The sequence below is a fragment of the Halictus rubicundus genome, chromosome 2 (assembly GCF_050948215.1).
Source record: "Halictus rubicundus isolate RS-2024b chromosome 2, iyHalRubi1_principal, whole genome shotgun sequence".
Classification (NCBI taxonomy): domain Eukaryota; kingdom Metazoa; phylum Arthropoda; class Insecta; order Hymenoptera; family Halictidae; genus Halictus; species Halictus rubicundus.
Genome location: NC_135150.1, coordinates 1,652,703 through 1,674,890, shown reverse-complemented (window position 1 = coordinate 1,674,890; position 22,188 = coordinate 1,652,703). Strand labels below are relative to the sequence as shown.

The 22,188-nt window shown below is 40.6% G+C and overlaps 2 protein-coding genes across 11 annotated transcripts in view; both read left to right on the top strand.

The window, feature by feature from the left end:
- LOC143363127 (uncharacterized) overlaps window positions 1-13,544 on the top strand; it is a 180,816-nt gene extending 167,272 nt beyond the window's left edge. For 6 of the 10 annotated variants that reach the window (XM_076803747.1, XM_076803739.1, XM_076803745.1 and 3 more), the window contains one exon: window positions 5,928-13,544. In XM_076803747.1, coding sequence (XP_076659862.1) covers window positions 5,928-7,120 — 1,193 coding nt within the window. In that variant the 3' untranslated portion in view covers window positions 7,121-13,544. Of the gene's footprint in view, window positions 1-3,060; window positions 3,287-3,346; window positions 3,569-5,927 lie in introns of those variants that run through there. The other 4 variants (XM_076803773.1, XM_076803763.1, XM_076803770.1 and 1 more) reach the window with 3 other exon arrangements.
- Window positions 13,545-20,795: 7,251 nt separating this feature from the next.
- Window positions 20,796-21,823, top strand: LOC143362138 (uncharacterized). Its single transcript, XM_076802030.1, has 4 exons — window positions 20,796-20,819; window positions 21,059-21,168; window positions 21,262-21,467; window positions 21,726-21,823. Exons 1-4 carry the CDS (start codon window positions 20,796-20,798, stop codon window positions 21,821-21,823), a joined length of 438 nt encoding a protein of 145 aa, XP_076658145.1.
- The last annotated feature ends 365 nt before the right edge of the window (window positions 21,824-22,188 follow it).

Here is a 22,188-nt window from a genome sequence, read left to right as displayed (position 1 = left end):
AAATAAATTACTGCGATTTTGTGCAACTTTTATGATTGTTAGTTAAAAAAAAATTCACTGAGTTTAAGCAAATTCTGAAAACGCATTTCTAAGTTGATTATTACATAAAATGTTGTTGCATGCAGAATACGAAATAGTGTAAGGACAAACTTAATTGATTATCAGCGTGTATAAATAGTGGAACAGTTTATCGTACATTCTAAATGAGTGTCTGCAACGCTTCGACTTCCTAAGATGGACCAATAGGAATACAATATAAAAGTTTGAATGAAGTTGCGAATGTATAATATTTAGAACCCTAGATAGGTTACACTTTCTCTTTGATTCCAGTTTCTGTGTAAATTAAGTCTTGAAAATCCATATTAGCACAACGATCGGACAATCAAGTGTGCAAATTACGAAACGAAATAGATTTTTCTTAGTTAAATTGGCAATTTAAAATGAAAATAGAATTTTCTTAACTAAACTGATAACTTCGTTACACAGTGGAAAATATAAGCAAAAATGAATTGAAATGTCCATTTTATTGTTACTCGAATATCTTCGGAAGCCATAAACGTTTAGAGATCCGCAGTCTGCTAATTACACAAACGTGTACGTGAAATAGCCATTGAGACGGTCAATAAACCGCAGCGATTAGGTAATTGTTCTTCGCGTCCGCACGGAATGGACTAAAATTTAATATACATGCAACAGTCTCGCAAGGGAAATTAATAATTCATGAATGAAATAGATCTAGAGCGTTCGTTGAAAATTCATAAGATGCAATTTGAATACAACCGCGCGATGATAATCTGCGGAAGTGTCTGCTTTTAAAACCCCCAAAGAATCTCAGTTGTTTTCGCGCTGCGATTCGACAGCATTTTTCAGCCGCTGCAGTGGACGCGTACCAATTCAAGAGTTCAAAAGAAATTTTGTGCCATGTTGCGCGGGTACTTTGTCACGTAATTTCGCTGATCTGTAAAAGTGACATTTCCATGTTAACATCTGAATCGTAGAATCGCCATGCATCTTTGTCGTTCCCAATTTATGCGCTCCGATTATGTTTCACTTTGCCTTGGCACTCATCCCTCACAAGCACCCCTTTTCTCTCTCTCTCTCTCTCTCTCTCTCTCTCTCTCTCTCTCTCTCTCTCTCTCTGTCTGTCTCTCTCTCCCGCTCTCTCTCTCTCTCTCCCGCTCTCTCCCGCTCTCTCTCTCTCTCTCTCTCTCTCTCTCTCTCTCTCTCTCTCTCTCTCTCTCTCTCTGTCTCTCTCTCCCGCTCTCTCTCTCTCACTCTCTCTCTCTCTCTCTCTCTCTCTCTCTCTCTCTCTCTCTCTCTCTCTCTCTCTCTCTCTCTCTACCTCTCTCTTACGTCGTCCGAGTTTTCCTAGCGCCTATTATATTCAACGATCGTTCGGTTTCCTCTCATTTCGTCATTGCAAAGGGCGGTGTCCGTGTTTCGCGCACAATTTCAGGTAAATTGCATGCTACGTGTGATGAAACTTTTAGAAAGTATCCATTTCAAATAAACAACACATCATCTAGCATTCCATTGACAACAGATTAGATGTAGAAAACGAGACTAAATTGAATACTGCACCCTTAAGTACTAGAAACATGGAACAAAATGTTAAGCATACTTATGCAAAATATTAAATGTTAGTAAAGGATTGAGACTTTTATTCCAAATATCTACGTGCACAAATAACTACGTTTAGTATGTACAGTGTTTACTCTATATATGTCCCTAATAGCTAGCCGATAAAAGGCCCAGAACTATCCCCACTGCCGCGAGGTATACCCCGTGAGGGGCCAAGAAGTTTGAGAGACCTCGGTCGCCGAGGAGTGTAAGGTCGCGTGGTTCAAAGTATAGTATCTCCTGACCGAGATATGTCCGTGGCTAGACTCGTGTTTTCGACATATATCGAGTAAACACTGTATATGTAGTTTAATGTGTAAAAGTCGATTTTTACAAATCGGTTTTATCGCAAGAGCAGTAAAACATTTACGATTTATAGAATAGGAGAAAACAGAAATTTGGAATGGATATATATATACAGTAGAAAATCCATTCAAATAAATTCGTTCGTTCACTGTAACCAAATTTGCATTTGAATACAGCGTATTGGTTTAGTTTGTCGGACACAGACAACCACATTGCGGGTTTTTGTGCAAACATTTTTGAGAGTCGTTCGTAAATATAAACAAAACATTCGTCTATCCTGATACATTTACATTAGAAATAAATGCTTACATTGCAAATACTATGACATTTCTATAAAATGATTTCACAATATTCTACGTTTATTTTTTGACTGCACGAAGTCCGCAATCCACTTGCAGCAGATCAGAACACCATACACAGAAATTCAAAAATAGAACACTGAAACGTTGACACCGTTGCATGGAATGATGGGCCAGGAAATTTCGTTCGACCTTCTCGCATCCGTAGACGCGACATATCTTGAGTGACATATCACGGTAGATGCGGAAGAGATGTGCCTGATATTTGCGGAAAGGTGACACAACTTCTTGATTATTTTCTTATTAAATTTTGACCAACACATTTGGGAGATTTTTTTGATTAAAATGAAACCAAACACGACACCATTTGGATCATATTTGCTTGTTTAATCCGCGATACGGTGGAACCTCGATTATCCGAACCGGTGATATACGAATACTCATGCGAAGAGTTTCATCGAAAGCGATCCATATACACCGCGATTTATTATACACAAGGATTTAATCTAAGATTGTAAATATATATACAATCATAATCTAAGGTTGTAAAAACATTCATGTTCCACTGATTAGTTCGAATGGAGGTTCTACTGTGTCGCGAATTAAATAAGTAAATAGGAATGGTGTCGTGTTTGGTATCATTTTAATCAGAAAAATGTCACAAATACATTAGTGCAGGTTCCAAAGAGAAATAATTTTAGAAAACATAGTTTTGTCATTGAATTAGTATTTTCTCGCCGATATGCCAGCGATAAGAGATTAAGAAATAGTGAATTTTCCACATATGTCACTGTGCCTTGTCGACGAAATTGAGAGATGAAAATTCATTCGGCAGACATCTTGAGGGCTAGATCCGAGAGGGTTGAAACGTATTTCCGATCACACGGACGCCATTTTGCGATCTCGAGTCTCCTTCCTCGGCCATCGCCTTACCTCATATACGTCAGCCACGATCGACGATCGACACAAAAGAGAAAAGCGAAAAAATCGAGAGGAAAGAGCGTGAAACGTGTCGTCGGTCGACGAAGAAGAAAGAAAACCGCGTCTCGCGACATGTTTCCCCCGTTCCATAATTTTGTTGATCTATTCAGTTCCACTTACGTTGTTTTACACCTTTCCAGAGAAGAGTCACGGCGTCTGAAGTTCGGGGAGGCGGAATCGTAGCGGTATCTCGCCTCCTCCGAATACAGACGTCTCGATCCGAGGCTTATCGATCAAAGACGAATTTAGCGGTGCCGATATACTAGCCGTTCTGGGACCCGGAGAGCTAATTACATTTATGACGACCGAGAACCGCCGCAAAACTCCGAAGACGCGAACGATTTAAAAGTCCAAGCACATTCGTAAGGCATTTTTCAAAGTTCTCGTCCTTCGTTTCAGTCTGTTCTTTATATTCTTCTTAGTTCACTTTTTTTTTCTTTTTTCTGGAACCATTTAACATGTACGGTTTACAACTCATTTTTTGTACACGTATGTGTCTATTTTATTTTTCGTTTTCTCGTTAAATTCGTACTTGGGGTTTTGATTTTGCACCAACGAGCTTAAAGCCACTTGGGAGGGTGATTGTTCAAGATGGAACGAAGAGAAATCCGTTTCCGTTTTTCACGCACGTTAACTGATTCACGACCACCGTTGGTAGAAATTTGGGTAATTTAACGGAATTACTGACACTGCTGTCACTGGGAACTGTCACGGTAATCATTCTCATTCCATATACACGACATTGCTTACATCGTCACGTTCCATTTCGCTTTTGTACGGTCCATCGTACCGGTATCGTTTGCGCAAAAATTGGAAACCCATTGCTATAATTATGACACTTCGATCGAACGTGTCCGTTCGTCGAGTTACTAATCAAATGTTCGTATTATTGTGCTTGGCTGCTCTCTGCTGTTGTAAATACATTCAAGATATTAGACAGGATGGTCGAATTGTCTTATCGTTTTCTATGAAAATGCTGATGATCATCAACCTTTGATAAAATCTTATGCAGTGCCGTGGATGAAAAATAAATAATATTATAATTGTTGTGGTAGGTTTTATGTTCGAATTAATTGAGCTTTACGCACTTTGCACGCATTAATTTGTTTAGACTGCTTATACGTATAACAATCCAGTGAATCACGAAAACTACTTTCGACATTGAATAAAATGAATCAAAGAATGTTCATAATATCGAATCGAAGAAGGTCTAACAAATAATTATTGAGATCTTATTTCAAAAGCTTTAACCCTTATATCAATAACCGAAATTTTCTAGGATATTCAATGACGTTGCACTTCATAGTTTCATAAATTAATCTGTGATCATCTGGGAACATAAAAATCTACAATTTTGCTATTTTCCAATAAGAATATTAAAGAAGTTGGTATTGGTAAGAATAAAGTGGATACTATTGATGGAAAGGTTAAATGAGTTGCTGTGTTTTTAAAGCATCATTGTACAGGCACTGAACGTGTCGATTGCCAGAGTTTTCATTTCCAATACCGGCGGCCTAGCAATGAGAAATCGTTAGACTGCGGATTTTTGTGCAAAATAAAAATGTTGTGCACAAAAAACAAAGAAAAAACGAGAATTGAATAGGATCTCTCTTCTTAATAACATTGCCCTTCGATTTAAGCTGTAATAGCGTGTGCCAGAAACAAAAACAAGAGCGCCCATGCATAGTGCCATTCCACGGTTCGGCAAAGCGTTCTAAGTTGTGCCAATCGCATACGACTTACGGAATGTAAATACATGTGTAAGGTACAACTGGTTTAATTTTGTAAGATATTTGATAAATAATTACAAACAAATCGTCAGTGAACAAGAAAGGTCTCGTACCTATTAGAAAAATACAATTCGAGAAAAGTGTTTATTTGTTTGTGGAGCAGACCCCTGTAAAATTTTTGAGTATTTAATCTTTTTATTGAGACAAAATAATAACAATAAGAATCTACCTCGAGCCTGGCCCGTGCTGTTTACGGCGAGGCGCATCAACGAAACACCGAGGCACCACGGGCCAGGCTCGTGTTACTCATTTTTGGCCCGATTACCTGACTGCGAGTCTCACACGTGGTTGTAGGGCAAAGGGTTAATAAGTGGGCAATAGTATAACAATGCACAACACATAAAATCCGCAGTCTAGTAATCGTACTTACACTTCTTGAAAGATGAAAACCGAAGTATTTATACTCCTTCGATAATGGAAATTCAATTCATTATAAAATGATAATGAAAAGGTCATTCGTTTGAACAGGTTTAAACTTATCACTGCCGTTTCATTGTTTCATTGTGGATGAATCATGCAATCGATTCTTCAGAAAGAAACGCTGATCCTAGTTCCCTCACTTTGAATGAATCTTCCATCCAAAGTCTGCGTTCGTCTTTAAGCAGCCAAGCCCAATACACAAGAAATGACCAGAAGAAGACCACCGTGCAAAATCATTTTCTTCGAAAATATTTGCTGAAAATGATAAAGAAACACGCAGTATCAAACGCAGTTTTACTGTACAGAAAAAGCATTGACATCTCGCTGGATCGTGCTCAATAACATTCATCACGAATCGCGTAAAGGGTCCGCAGTCTAGCAGCTGAATGGCACGCATCAAAATTAGCAATTGCAAACGATAACGAACCGGTGCGAGGATCGCGAGCACAAATCTTCTACCGATGAGGCCTCGATAATATTGACGATCCGCGTGATTGTCCGCCTGTCGCAGAGTCCGCTAGGAGCGTGATGGACGTGCAGGGCGCCACGGAGGATCGTGCGGCGCACTACGTGGGTGAGCTGGTGCGACGGAAGAGCGAGGGCAGTGACACGATTCCATCGAAGATGTCGACGATGCAGTCGAAAGGTGGGCGTCACCGACGGGTCTCGTTCGACAGCAACCAGGACGCGAACGGTTTGGTGGCGGGAAATGCCGCGGAGAAGGTCGTCCGTTGCCGAAACAACAAATGCCACAACACGGCTACCCTGGCCGAGGCGAGGAAAACCTACAAGAGCTGTCACAACTGCACCTGCCTGTACTGTTCGAGGGAGTGCAGGAAGGCTCACTGGCAGCGTCACCGTCGGACCTGTCTGCACTCGCGAGCCGGCAGCCTGTGCAAGCAGGTGTTGTCGTCAGCGAAGGAGGATCCGATCACGTTGAAGCACATCTCGGCCTTGGCGAAGCGTGGCCATGCTTCTCACGGTCGCGGTGCCGTCAAGTGTTTCTTCTCCAGCCCGGAGGCTGCGGAGAAGTTCATCGCGAACGGCTTCGTGGATTTGGGCAAGCCGACCTACATCAGATGGTCGGACCTGCTGGCCAGCGAGATGGGCGCGGACCTGTACGCGGAGGTGATCAGACTGTGCAAGTCCTACAATCCGGACACCAGGCTGGTGCTCTACGTGGCTGTCTGCGTGGTCAGCGAGGTGCCCACCAGCGGAGCTGTCAAATGGGAAAGGCAGCTGGTGTCGAGGTGCGCGAAGATCCACTTGGACTCGGCCAGCAGACACCACACGTCCTCGTCGTCCGCGTCGCCACAGGGCAGACAGCAGTCCGCGTCGCCCTGCAACATCACCAGGGAGATGGAGTCCCCGGAGATGCTGGTGTTGACCTCCATGCCCGGCAACAATGGGCAGAACACGCCGCAGAGGATCCGGGAGATCAGCTTCGCGAACATACAGAGGCAACTGAAGCTGAGGGGTGTGTCCCTCAGGAGACACTTCCCGCAAGTCTACAAGAAGCTGCGAGCCTATGTTGACGGGACCGTGGACAAATTCGCGGCGGTCACCATCTATCCGCGAGACCAAGCGTCCGGGAAGAGCTTCATGTGCATCATCATGCTGGACGTGGAGCCCGAGCGTCTTCAGCTGCTTCCGACAGATTCGTCTAGGGTTAGAACGGTCGACATTAGCATCGAGCAGGAATGAACGTTGATTAGATGCACCGTATCCGCTTGAACGACTTTTTTACTATATTCAGTAAGATTTTGCCTGGCCCGAGAGTAATGGTGAAAAGTGTTCTTGAGAGAGGAAGTCCTTTCGCGGCGCGGCGTCGAGTCTGCTGTCGCAGTCTGTGTGCGAAACAGCTGAAGAGGGACGATGCTTCGACGCGCGTCGAACGGGATCGACAGGAGACCCGTTCAACGATCCGATAATCCACGGGATTCAAGGTGGACCAACGAACGAGGATTATACTAGTCTGCGGAACAGACTGTCGGTCGCCGATTCTCTCGCGCCTCGACTCAATCCCCCCGATGGGTCTAAATTGTGTACTTGTAGTTTCGCTCGGTGAGAGTTCATACACGTTTGAGTCGCGTGGGGAGATCGTACATTTCTATCGGCTCGATAAAACGGCTTCGCTGCTCGTTCACGACGATACTCTCCTCTCGATTATGGTCGATCAACGCGACCGTCGGTTTTCGTGGGCATTCGACGAACGCGTATCCCGGCGTCGTCTACCCGTTCCGTTCGTAGACCTCGCCCGCGGGACTTTTAGAGTACTCCTCTGATTGCTTATACATAGATCGAAAGGAAATTCCTCGGTTTGGTTGTTGCTCTGTCAGATGTTTATTGATTACCACGGTCAGCGAGGCTGTACAGCAGGCCGGCGCGGCGGTTCCTCGGTTTAATGCTCAACATATGATCACTGTTTTCTATCGTATGTTTTCTGACCTTTTCAAAGTTCACAGAAGTCTTGCGGAAGCTTAATTTTGGAAAACATCCTTTCGCGTAATGTTTATTGAGAGAGGTCCTGTATCGAAGTAAGGTGGACATTCTAACGAAATATTTCACTGGTAGACTGCGGATCTTTATGCATTTATATTGTCAAACATTAACATCGTTTTTAATTCTCTCATTCATTCAATCGCTTTCTCCATCACTGTGATTTTTATAAGAAAAAAACCTGCAATCTAGATACTGGACTGTGGATTTAAAATGAGAAACTTTATTGCGTTACAAATCATTTCTTTTTTTGTTTTTTTTAAGAATGTTATAATGATATTAACAAATAATCTGCATTTATTAGTAGATCCGCAACAGAGTCGTGCAATTCTTTCAAGGAAAAGATTTTCCCTGTTTATCGGAGTTATTAGCTCAATAATTTTTACGTGAACATTTGCTCACGATTATTATAATTTTTTTTTTTTTTTTTGAAGATGCGAAATCGATCCCACGAAGGAGGTAACCGCTAGGCCGTGTGAATACGAATCAAACGCTCAGAACTCGACCGATCGTTTTCGAAAGTAATGACGAATAAATATCTTGTTGTCCTTTCGTTCGGTTTAACGTAGTTACGGTTGTATATTTTGAATTTTATCATATATATATATATATATATATTATATGAAAAGATGAAAAGTCTTAAAAGGACGCGTCGTCAGATTGGCTCGATCGCGAGTGTTCTAGAGATCTATTGTAGTAGGGTATCGAGTCAGTCCGACGACGCCGACAACAATGGCGGGGAGCGCGAAACGCGACCAGTTCCCGGCTGTTTTCGGGAAACCTCGTTGTGTGAAATAAACAAAAAAAAAAATAATAAGACACCAGAAACCCGAAAACCCGAACAGATTTTTGGTCTGTAACCCCTAAACTAGCGCGCAGTGTCTCCGAAAGTAGAGTTTCTACTGAATAACCGTCGAGCTCAAATCCAATTTAAAAAAAAAAAGAAGAAAAAAAGAAACTATCGTTTTCACAGACGCGATCTTTGTGCCAAAGCGTAGACCGTATACTGCTCGGCGTCGAGAAAGTAATCTTGCGCGAATCGCGCTAGAAGGAGCGAATTTTTCTATTTAGGAAACACTTCGAATGTCTGATCTCGTGGACTAACCTCGTGGCTCCATCGCAAATATTTTATTATTAACGCATTACGATCCGTAACTCTCCTCCTCAGGAAATTTTTAGTGGCCCTCTGACACGAATATTATTTTAGCTCTGTAAGAATGAGACTCCTGTTCGAATAATAAAAACGAATATGTAGACATTTCAGAATAAATTGAATGAATGTCTAGAAGAAAGGTATATGTTACAAATTTTCTGGAATGAACTTTTCGGAGGAAAGAAATGGACACTAGGTTCTATATCATATAATGTTACTAGCTTTTATTAGTACGTGGAGCAACGAATTGTTTTGATCTCCTCTTGTAAGATGTCTTATTGTTTTACAAAATGTAACATATGCTCTTCTACTGGACACCTACTCAATTATTATTTTAATCGTTTAGAAATTAATCGAATATAATAAGGAAAAACTACTTATTTTGCTCATTTTATGTTTCTTATATAAATATGATGCCATATGAGAATAAATTATTAGTTTAACTATTTAGAAATTAATGCTGATATAATAAATAAAATCCACTTGCTTTGCTCATTTCCGTTTTTTAAATACAAGCATAGCTATTTGAGAATAAATTATTATTTCGTTTAAATGAGTCGACGCCAAACCGGTTATTTAATCAGTTCACTAATTTCAATTTCAGAATACTATTAACCAGTGATGCTTTCAATTCAGGGATAGTTTTAGCGAAATATAATTTATATAAAAAATCTCCCTCTTGGATACATACTGAAATATTACGCTTTACGCTTGTTCGCGAAGAAGGATTGAATTAATGATTATAAAAAATTGTATCTATACATATAGTACAATATGTAGATAATTCTTTTTCGTTAATTGTGACGGCGAACGACTAGATTATTTTTAATCTTTCTAAATGATTTGACTTTTTTTTTTAGAACTATTAACGGATCGTAATGTATTCTGGTTTGAAAAGTCGACGGATCTTTGAACAGTCTGCGGAATCTATAAGAACTAATTCGCTTGGAATTTGTAATTAAAGTGTAAGACGAACTTTATTGAGGATTTCTCGAAAATAACAAATTCTATGACACACTGTCGCCATCTTTTCTCAAATGAAATGGAAATATACAGAAAAATTTTTGAAGTTATACAATTATAATTGTTTATACTTAATACGTTCTATATTTTGCCAGTTAATTTTTCCCTATTTTGTATAGTTTCGAAGACGAAAAACTCTAAAAATATTACAAAACCAATTCCTCTTTTTGGATTCTTCAGAATATAGGTTTACTCTTAATAAGTTCGAAATCAATCTTTTTTTATTTACAATAAATTAATAGTTAATATTTTCAATTTGAAATTAGAATAATGGTGATGAATCATATTTACCGATTCAGCAAGTGAATTCATATAGGATAATAATAATAATAACATCGTAAATGCAAAATCATATAACGTCCTTTTAAGGTTCCTTAAAATATAATTAAGAAGAATTTTAAACGTTCGTGCTTTCCTAGACTCATTGATTCCCTTTCAAGAATTAATAATGATAACTATAACGTAACATAGTTTTGTCAAATACGAACGCGAAAGGCTGACTTATTCAGGATAAAGAACGATAGTGCCAATTATGAAACTGTGAAGAACTTATCGCTCAAAAGAATTCCTACTCACGGTGTCGTTTTAAATACGTGTATCTCGATTAAACAATTTTTTTACTATCGAAATCGACAAACTTTCTCGAAACAATTGATCAAAATTCGTTCCGTAATTATTGTACTATATTAGGCTCTGATGCACACTGCTGCTTCGCCGCCATTTTGGTCGAAAAAAAGGAGAACACCGCGAAGTAGATTTTAGTGCCAACGGTAGTGATTTTTTATACTTCATTCCATCGACATCGTGTTAGATTAATAAAAAATACGAATAATCAAAACGAACGTCAAATTAAAAAAAAATTAATAGACTGCTGACGAGAGTACTAAACGTTTAAAGATAATTATAATAAAATACTTTAGAAATTATTAAGCAGCTGTTATTGTTTAAAACATTTTGAAGAAACGTTCTATACGAGATGGTTAATTTTACTTGACAGCATTCGTTCAATATGGCGGACTCCCTTTATCAAGAATAGACTATTTAGGGCACAGAATGATCTCAAGACTACTGCCTTTATCGACAATAGGTCTAACATTCTCTAATTTAAAACTGATGTTAATCGTTTAATACGCTAATGTTAAAGAATTAACGTGTTAAAGTCTGATTTGACTTTAGGTTAATCTAGAAGCGTTCGTACTGTAATCAAATAAATCGTTCCAACGCTGACAAGAACTCCGAGTGTTAAAAACAAATTAAGCGTGATTGCAAATTTTTGATATTTAATATGAATCTGATATTTCTTCGTTACGTTACTGTTCTTTGATCCTTCGACAAAACTTTTATTCAATATCTCCGTGGTCGACGACTCGATGTTAACTTTTGTAACTAGCAACTGATGACGTAGTGTACTTTTTTAAGTACAAACGCGTTTTAAACACGTTTTAAATGTAAAACTGGAATAATGTACACAGTACTGCGTGTTTATGGCCCCCCGACGATTAGAACTCGAAGACGACAAGAGACGATAGGTGTTTTTAACAAACTAACAGTCTGATTCATTGGAACAATGAATTCGTTGGACAATGTATTGTTCTAACAAGTTTAAATTTTAGATGTATTTGCTACAAACTGCGTGTATGTATACAAACGTAGATTGTTCTAGATTATCATAAACAGTGGCGGATTTAGTGGAGAGGGGCTATAGGGGCTATAGCTCAGGCAAATTTTTGGGAAAATACCAAAGTCACAAGTTACAACGATAGAAACAAAGAAACGAAAATGTTAACCGATCTAAAAATAAAAATAACATGTTTGAATGGCATTGTATGAAATTACAAGAAATCATTTAAAGCTTACGGGAGGAGAATGTAGAATGCAGGTACCTGTCTCCCTCATATCTGAGAAATAAGTTGAACAAAATTAGGGTAGTACTAATGATTTTGTGCTTTGTACTATTGATAAACTTATGGGGAGGAAGCGTAAAAGGGAGCGAGGGAGGAGGGAGTTGGCCCATTAAGGAGTGTTGAGGCGTAAAGGTAGCCCCCAAGCGGCAGAAGTATAAACGCGGCACTGATCATAAAGGAACTGGTGTCAAATAAGAAATTTTTTCAGATTCTAAACGAAACTTTCATTGGACTGTACTGAATTTTAGACACTTCATTAGACAGCGTACCGAATTTTAGGGAATCCTTTGCGTCATAGTTGCATAAAATCCATGTCCGTAGTCGATGAGTCAGCATCATGCCACGAACGGTTAGTCCACCAAATTGCCGATAGTTCCTTTTACCTAACCGTGTTACGACAAGAACGTGGTTATTTCGATCGTGGTTATTTCGTCCTTCTAACGTGTTTCTAAAGTCATTTAATATAGTGTCTTATGGAAAAAGAAAAGAATGACGACGTAGGACAATTGTTACCTCGTCTCGCTCTTCGCATGTTCTAAACAAAAAAAAAAAAAAACAAAAAACAATGATGTCGACGAGGGAACGAATCGGTTCGAATGATAAAAGAAGTTGCGTCAGTGATGAAAATTATCAACAGCGAGAATCGTTCGGTGACGTGTGTAAGCGAAAACATTAACTCGCGGATCGATACGAATATTTCTATGGGCTTAACTTCACCATGGCAATTCAGAAATTTTTAACATTTTCCTAGACAATCCTGTACATCTTGGCGAGAAAATGCAAAAAATCAAAGTTTTAAGGCGAGGAATTCACTGATTCAAAAGTTATGCATGTTTAAAGTTGAGAGATTTTAACATGTTAAACACGGAGTTTGAAACTTCGATTTTTGGCATTTTCTTGTCAAGATGTACAGGATTATGTAGTGAAAAGTTAAAAACTTCTGGGTTGCCAAGGCGAAGTATAACCTTTCTATATTGCCTCCTTTCCCAGTTAGATATTGTGTAACGTCATCGTGATGATCGAAAGGACAAGCGCGCTCTTGATCATCAACCGTTTCCTTTGCCTCTTGCGAACAGAGGCGAATGAGAGTTCGGGGGAAAAAATGCTTCGATCTATTTATCAAAAGAAAGGAATGGGAGGAGAAAGAAGTCAAAGATAACCTTTAAAAAAAAAAGAAAAAAAACGCTGTTACAGCCAAGCATATGTAGCGACACGAACAGATTCGCGGGATTTCTTTTTATCACGATCGATTTCTTGTCGTCGGCGATCGGCTGCTCGATCGGACGAGCGACGTTAGCCTGGTGTGTAGTCTCTCTGAACAAAAAAAAATCTAACGTTAATTCGTTTCAACGTCTATTTATTGGTGCTACGAATGTGCTACCATTGTTTTCGCATCTGTGTATTGTCTCAATTTTTCAAAATAAAATGTTGGTTTTATTACACCCGCTTGATATTCTCTGTCCTGTATTTTGTAACTGTTACCGCCGAAGGAAATCAATTGTAAATGCATTCGATACTGTATTGTATTGAAATATACTATAGTCTATTACGAGTTGAGTTCTGATTTAGCCGACACCATTTTTCGTGACAACAATTTTTATATTTGAACTCTCTTTGTAATACGTAAATGAAATTATAATAACGGTAAAATGGTAAGATAATTAATGATATTTCTATTAAAATATACTGTGGTCTATTATAAAAGTTGAATTGTATTTTAGCTGACATTTTTCATGATAATTTTTATATTTAATCTCTTCGTAATAAAAAGAGAAAAAATCATTTGAAGTTAATGTATTGTATTGAAGTATACTATACTTTAACCAAGTCAGACAAACTTGCTTCGAGCATATCTTGATTAATGTTTGTATAATCGTACTTTGCGAGCAAAAGCCGGTCATTTTCGCGAAAAAAGCACGCTTGAAGCCGAATTTGGTCCCTATTTGCAAATAATTTGCCACCAAAATTTGTCGACAAATACCGAGCCTAATGCGGAAATAGATGATTCGGTATTTGAGTGCAAAGTTTGCATGCAAAATTCCATGCCAAACAGAGAGCCAACGGAGACCAAACCTTGACCTCCTTATAGAAGGTAGATTGGTCGCACTAAGAGTAAGTATCGGGCAAAATCGAAAATCAGGAAATGTTTCTGTAGAAGGGAAAATAGAATTCGAAATTAAATAATTATAAGTTTTATTTCGTTTTTAAGATTGAAATATTTACAGATCTTAAAATTGTAGTGTGTTTTCCCTTTTACAGCAAGATTTCCTCCGATTTTGCCCGATATTTACTTTTAGTGCGACTGACCTGCCCTCTATAAGCGGGCCAAGGTTTGGTCTCAATTTGCTTTCGATTTGGCATGGAAGTTTGGCTGCAAACAATGCACTCACATACCGGTCCTAAAGGTCAATTTACACTATACAACACGGACTGGCACGTACCGTCAACGGAACGAACCGGCGAGCCCCGGCACAACAAAACATTGAAACATAAGTTTTAAATGGAACTGTTCACACTACAGTGAATTCCCGTTGTAAGTCAGTGCCAGCTTCGCGATTGGGAGTCATTAGAACTACCCACACCACTTCGGGGTATACATACATCCACGATGCGATCATTGATACTCACAGCCCCGAGGTTTCATCATTCTCGGTGAGAAGACCGTATTTCGAAGAATTTTTCAAAATTTTCAAAATTGTCGTCTGTAAAATAAAGTATGAATCATAAACTACATAAAAATCATAACTACTGAACTACCAAAGTCTAATAAAAATGGGTAGTGACAAAATATTTTTTGTCAACTAAAATTATTTTTATTAACACCACTCTCATGTTTCTACTGTAAGAACTTAGAAGCTCATTTTCATCGGCTTGGTAGTTCTATAGAAATGATTTAATGAAAAAGGTTGACATTTTATTTTGCAGACCTGTGAAATTAACAATTTTGAAAATTTTTAAAAATCCTTCGAGCTCTGTTCATATATCGCTAAGGACTACAACATATAGTCTTCTCTCAGAGAATGATCAAACCCCGGAGCTATGAAATCAACAATCGTGAAGGCACTATGTGATTTGAAGTTTGCCAAACGTAGAGAAGAACATGGAGACTACAAAGAGGGACTAAGGGTTGAGGCGGCCGGCACAAGTTTAAAAGGCTACGTATCAATTGCAATGTCAATGCAAATAAGAAAGTTTTTTATTTTTTATTAATTTTTTACAGAACTTTTACCACAGACGAGGTATAGGATAGATCTATCATCCAATGTTTTTTCGTGGCCCACTTTTGTGGGGTCACGTAACCCCATTACCATTTTCGTGTCACATCCTGTATTACCAACTGGAACTAAAATCTGCTCACAGCGTCGTTAGTGGTAGGAATTAAAATTAAAAATAGCTATCACCACAGACGAGGTATAGGAGTAGACCAATCACCCAATGTATTTTTCTGTCTCACGCTCGGGGGGCTCTAGAGCCCCCGTCACCGACGAGATATATATAAAGACAACCAGCCTTACGGGAGAATGTGTAGCTCGAAAAATGCGGTTGTCTTCTACCGCAAGGTCTTCTATCCTAGAGAGCAGAGTTCGGCATTATTTAGATAAAAAATTATTTAAATAACGATTCGAATGAAAGATACTTTATCTTTATTCGTTATTCGAAGGTTCGAATAAAAAAAGTATCTTTATCCTACGAGTATCGGATAAATACTTTTATTCGACGAGAATTTATCCGACGAATAAAGATAATTTTTTTTATTCGAAGCGGATTTATTCGAACTTCGAATAATTTTTTCATCTTTTATCTGTATCTTTTATTCGAAGGCTTCGAATAAATCTTCGAATAACTTTTGCCGAGCGCCGAGCATCAAAGACCCAGCGACAACAGACGACATACAATGTAAGCGGATGGAGAATCGCGCACGAATGAAAGTTTAAACTTTTAGATTTTTCTACATACCCTCATAGAATTGTGACGAGCGAATGCAGGGGATTTTTCTGATTAAAATGAGGTCAAATTCGAGTGTAATCGAACAAGTTTCACTGATACCTAATTTTACGATACAAATTACAGTCTCATTAAAGACAGTCCAAATGATGTCGTGTTTGGACTCATTTCGATCGGAACAAGCTCTACAACTCGTTCGTCTTAACAATATTGTTCTGATTAAAAACATACAAGCATAAATTGCCAATAATGCGCGATTCTCCATCTGCTTACATTGTAGGCTGTTGGTCGGTCGCTGGTCTTTGAAGTTCCGAGCTCGCAGAGCGCGCGATATCGGTGTGAAACAACTACCAATCCAATTGCAAAACTTCATTGTTTTTCATGATTTTTGTGAAACTTGCGCCAACTAATTCGTGGCATTCTTCTGATTAAAATGACACTAAACACGGTACAAATTGGACTGTATTTAGCATTTTTATCCGTAGATTTATTCGAAGGCTTCGAATAAATCTTCGGATAACTTTTGCCAGCTCGACGAATAAACGGCGACGACGGCCGACGAGGACCGACGAGCGCCGAACGTCGAAGACCCAGCGACTGCCAAACGGCACACAATGTAAGCGGATGGAGAATCGCGCATTATTGGCAATTTATGCTTGTATGTTTTTAATCAGAACAATATTGTTAAGACGAACGAGTTGTAGAGCTTGTTCCGATCGAAATGAGTCCAAACACGACATCATTTGGACTGTCTTATGAGACTGTAATTTTTATCGTAAAATTAGGTATCAGTGAAACTTGTTCGATTACACTCGAATTTGACCTCATTTTAATCAGAAAAATCCCCTGCATTCGCTCGTCACAATTCTATGAGGGTATGTAGAAAAATCTAAAAGTTTAAACTTTCATTCGTGCGCGATTCTCCATCCGCTTACATTGTATGTCGTCTGTTGTCGCTGGGTCTTTGATGCTCGGCGCTCGGCAAAAGTTATTCGAAGATTTATTCGAAGCCTTCGAATAAAAGATACAGATAAAAGATGAAAAAATTATTCGAAGTTCGAATAAATCCGCTTCGAATAAAAAAAATTATCTTTATTCGTCGGATAAATTCTCGTCGAATAAAAGTATTTATCCGATACTCGTCGGATAAAGATACTTTTTTTATTCGAACCTTCGAATAACGAATAAAAATATTTTTATCTTTTATTCGTTATTCGAAATTTTTATTTAGATAAATATTTTGCCCAACTCTGCCGACGGCGATCGCAAGGGTCAGGGATGCCTGGAAATATTTCCCAATAATGCAGTCACGGGACTTGTCAATGGTGAAAAGAGCTAGATGAAAGTTCTATCTAGGGTGGAAAGGTCCTCAGAAGTCGTACTTTTGCATCATCGAGAAATGGTTAGCAATATTCGGCAGCACGTCGTTTCTCAGGGAGGCTATGGGAACTGGCATGACGGCACACTCACACACCGCCTGGTCGGCGAGTACGTGTGCGACGGCGATCGCAAGGGTCCGGGATGCCTGGAAATATTTCCCAATAATGCAGTGACGGGACTTTTCCATAGTGAAAAGAGCTAGATAAAAGTTCTATCTAGGGTGAAAAGGTCCTCAGAAGTCCTACTTTTGCGTCATCGAGAAATGATTAGCAATATTCGGCAGCATGTTGTCCGCCAGAGAGGCCTGTAGGAGTATGAGCGGCGCGACAACGTGGATGGCGCTGTCGTAGCTTCGTTCGAATAGCCGTGCAGTAAGGTTTATTGTGTCACTGAAAATGAAGCCTACCACTTCGTCGGTGGACACAGGACGAATGCAGAAGAAGCGTTCGGCCAAAGGAGCAGGATCCGAAAAAAACTTCGTGCTTCTGCGAGACGTTACAGCAGAAGGAGAGCCCAGCTGAACAGGTACAGTTTTATTATAGTTCAGTCAAGTTTCATTACTTATTTAAATCTCTGTAGATGTGATGGAATAATAATCTCCGACACATTCGTAACAGTAGTTAATCGGTTTTTTTCAATTATGTTTTCAGACTGCGGAAGTTGGCGGAGCTCGCGCAGGAGGAAGCTTCACGCCGTCTCCCCGGACATGAAGACACAGGGGCAGCAGACAATGTAGTGCCGTCATCGAGTGCATTACAAGAGGAAATGTTGTGCGACCCTCCCCAGAGTAACACCGAACACTCTGAAGAAATGGAACAGGATGAAGAAATAGCAGAACATGAAGAAATGGCACACAAAGCCGAAGAAACACAGCAAGGGGCCGAAGAACGAATACAAGAGGGCGAAGAGAGAATTGTTCGAGAAGTTCTGCAGAAGAGACTTCAGGGTGCAAAAAGCGAGAGGCGCAAAAAAAGAAGAGGCGCAAAAAACCGGCGAAAATGAGAACCTTGTCGTGGAAAGAGAAACGACAGTCGAGGAAACATTGTGCCTCTCTGACGGTTTGAGCATCGTGAACATGCACCACGTGTTTCAGCAAATGAAGCTGATAGGCGAACATTCGGGAACATTCGAGTGTTCGACCAGACATTTGGAAATAAAAAATCTCAAGAGATTCATAGAATGCAAGATGTGCAATTACAGAACCGAGGTCCATAGTCAGCCTGGAGATGCTGAGACCATGGACATCAACCGAAGCGCGGTCGCCGGAATAATGACAACCGGAGGCGGATACGGGAAAATGGAAGAATTTCTCCCAGCGATAAACGTTCCGTGCATGTCGAACAGGCAGTACCGCAACTGTCACGACTACATCGTCAACGGATTCGGCGCTGCTGCGGAAGAGGAAATGATGGCAGCGGCTGAAGAGGAGAGGAGGCTAGCCGTTGAAAGAGGCGACGTCCTCCCATGTAGAATTCCACACATTCCCGTCGTGGCTGACGGAAGCTGGATGAAGCGGTCGTACCGGACAGGGAAATACGACTCGATGTCTGGTGTGGGCGCTATCATGGGCTACCACACGAAGAAAGTGCTCTTCATTGCAGTCAAGAACAAGACTTGCTGCATTTGCCAAGCTGCGGCGAAAATGGGAAAAGAAGCAAGGCAACACCAGTGCTTCAAGAATTGGGGCGCAAACTGGACATCCACCAGAATGGAGAGCGAAGCCATTGCAGAGGGATTCAACACCAGTGTCGAAAAACGAGGACATGTATATTCGACACTGATTGCTGACGGCGACAGCAGCGTATACAAAAAAATAATAGACTGCGATCCATACAAAAATTTAGTTCGTGTCAAGAAAATTGAATGCACGAATCATTTGATGCGCAACTTCTGCAACACGATGAAAGATGTTGCGAAGAAGACTCCGCCCGGAAAGCTGAGGAAAACCGTGGAGAACAATATTCTGCGGATGCGCACAGACATCATGAAAGCTGCAGAATACAGATTCCAGCAGCCGAACCTGCCGATGCCTCAGAAAGTGTGTTTGGTTGCAGATATCAGGAATGTACCCAGCCACGTTTTTGGCGAACACGAGAAATGCAGAGAATTAGGATACTTCTGCGATGGAACACCGAAGATGGACGAAGCGAATATTGTTCCGCAAGTATCAACCGTTGGTGTCTACGGAACCATCAAGGACATCATCCGGATACTATCGGCGTATTCCGAAAGCCTCCTCTACCGAACCAACAACAACGCGGTGGAGAGCTTCAACTCCGTTGTTGCAAAACATATTGGCGGAAAGAGACTACATTTCGGTCAAAGAGGATCGTACTTCGCAAGATGTGCCGCTGCCGTGGTACAATATAATACAGGCGAAGCATTGTCTCGCTTATGCAAAGCTATGGGAAAAGAGCCGCCACAAGCTTTGAAAAATATGGAAGAACGACGCAAAAAGAAAGTCTCGGAAAATGTCGAAAAGAAGAGGACCACGAAGAGCACGAAGAAGCCGTTCCGCGCAGTCCAAGATTCGGATTATGGACCAAACGCGCAGAAGGAAGACATGGACAAATGCATGTTTGATCTGCAGACAGAAAAGCATATGGAAATGCTAAACAATTGGCAGAAGGACCGAGAAAACATCGAGCAGGATACCATTGGACAGAGCGCAAACACAAATTGGATGACGTACAGGTCGAAGCTTTTGACTGCGTCCCACTACCGCGCCGTGTGCCACCGGAAAAAACCACGTTGTGTTCGAAGCTGGTGAAGACGTTGTTGTACCCACGCCTGCTAACTGTTCCCGCTCTACAGTATGGAAGGGAGAATGAAGATGTTGCTCGTGAAGAATTAGCGAGAAAAGAAAACATTCAAATTCGACGATGTGGCCTTTTCATCGATCCATCGATTCCCTACTTGGGAGCATCGCCAGACGGTGTGATAGATAACGACGGTATTGTAGAAATAAAATGCCCACAAACCGCAGAGAATTTAACGCCAGAAGAGGCAATAAGCACAGTGCCAGCTGTCAAGAAAATATTTGCAGACAGTGCAGGTAGTGCATTGAATAAAACCCACGAGTACTTCTACCAAGTACAAGGGCAGCTACACGCAACTGGTAGAAAATACTGCCTGTTTTGCCTGTGGACGAAGAAAGGAATCAAGACAATTAAAGTTGAGAGAGACGACGAATTTTGGCAACGTAACACGGAGGAATAAAGTAACAAAGTAACAAGAGGCATGCCCATTCGGGAACCTCAATATATTCTCGAAGCCAGAGAAAGGACAAAGTGTTAGAAGAGTATTACGCCACGTCGAGATACACCTACTGGTGCAACGCCACTGACTCGATCAGTTGGAAGAAGAAAATTGCTGTCCGACATCGGGTGCACACTTGCAGATAAGTGTGCAGAATCGCTGGTATGTATCAGCGATTGAATGAAATGAAAAATATTCAAAATATTCCGAAACAACAATGGATGGGGCATCAGCTCCCAATGTAAGTACGGGAATGAAATTTCAGATTTTATATTCTCAAGCAGTATAAATACTAACTAATTTTTGTCAAATTTTGTTTATTTTCATGTATCTCGAACCATGTGGGCTGTTTGTTCGTCGACACGATGATGGACGATACTGGCCGAGAGTTGTCCTACACCATGCAGATTCTAAGGCGCTAATAGACGGAGCATTGCCAATGTAAGTAGATCAACACAATTTTACTTTTTATATTTCAAGGTGGATTCCAATTTTTTGAACATTATGTTTATTTTCTTTTTTTCTGGCCGACTGTCATCCCCCACTACGCAGATTTCGAGCCGACAATGGATGGAGCAGCAGCTCACAATGTAAGCAGAGCAATCCACTTTTACCTTTTATATTATCGAGTAAATTCCAATTTTTTTCGCATTTAGTTTATTTTGTTTTTGTGTCACTTCTAGCAACGAATCATGTGGACTGAAGGAAGAGGACTGTCCTCAAACCTTCCTCACAGCCGCAACAACAACAACAAAGAAAAGGAGCAGCCAAGCGAAGACGACCAAGCTCTATCTCTACGATGTCCACAGCGAGGAGGACGCTCCTACGCCGCCCATCGACGCCGCCCCGCGAAAGAAAAGCATAATCCCTCCTCACGCGCCCCAAATATGTGCCCCCCCCCCACACACACACTTTATAAAAAATCCCCTTTTCCCATATATTTGCCATTGTATTACGTTCTGCTTATGAATAAATGCAACAGTAAAAATAAAAAAATCGTTGTGGTCTCTCTCCCTCCCCCCCTCCCTCTCTCTCTCCTGAAACAACCCTTCACCTTTCACTGCAGCGACGTCGTAACAGTAGGGCAAGAGGACAGGTTGCCGCTCGTTCGTTCTCAATGAACGCAACAAACATCCTAATTCTACAGGCATTCTGTGCCCCTTAGCTCTTTTATGCGGTGTTATATTGGAAGGGCTAGTTTATGACACCCTCAAGTGTCTACCTGTCGAAAGGCCCAGAAGCTAGACTGCCGAAGGGTGTAACATTGTGCAAGGTCAGGTATCCCGGTGAGACAATCACGATGCAATGTTTTCATGTAACTTCTTTCAACACATTGATGGCATTCTGCCGCTATAAATCACAGCAAACATGCCGCAGTTTGAATTATATTTACTTAACAATATCACTAAAGTAAAGTACGTCGTAAGTTATGTATGAAGTACCGTTATTACCATTACGTATATCATAAAAACTCAGAAACTCTCGGGCCGCACGATGTCTTAGCAAGGCGCCGCGCCGCCCCGCGTGACAGTAGGGCAAGATAACGGGTTGCCGCTCGTTCCTTTCCGATCAACGTAATAAGTATCCTAATCCCACAGGCATTCTGTGTC

Coding starts and splice junctions, on each gene's coding strand:
- LOC143362138 (XM_076802030.1), top strand. CDS start 20,796: ATGGATGGGGCATCAGCTCCCAAT. Junction 20,820..21,058: donor ATGGGGCATCAGCTCCCAAT/GTAAGTACGGGA, acceptor TTATATTTCAAG/GTGGATTCCAATTTTTTGAA. Junction 21,468..21,725: donor TCCTCACGCGCCCCAAATAT/GTGCCCCCCCCC, acceptor CTAATTCTACAG/GCATTCTGTGCCCCTTAGCT.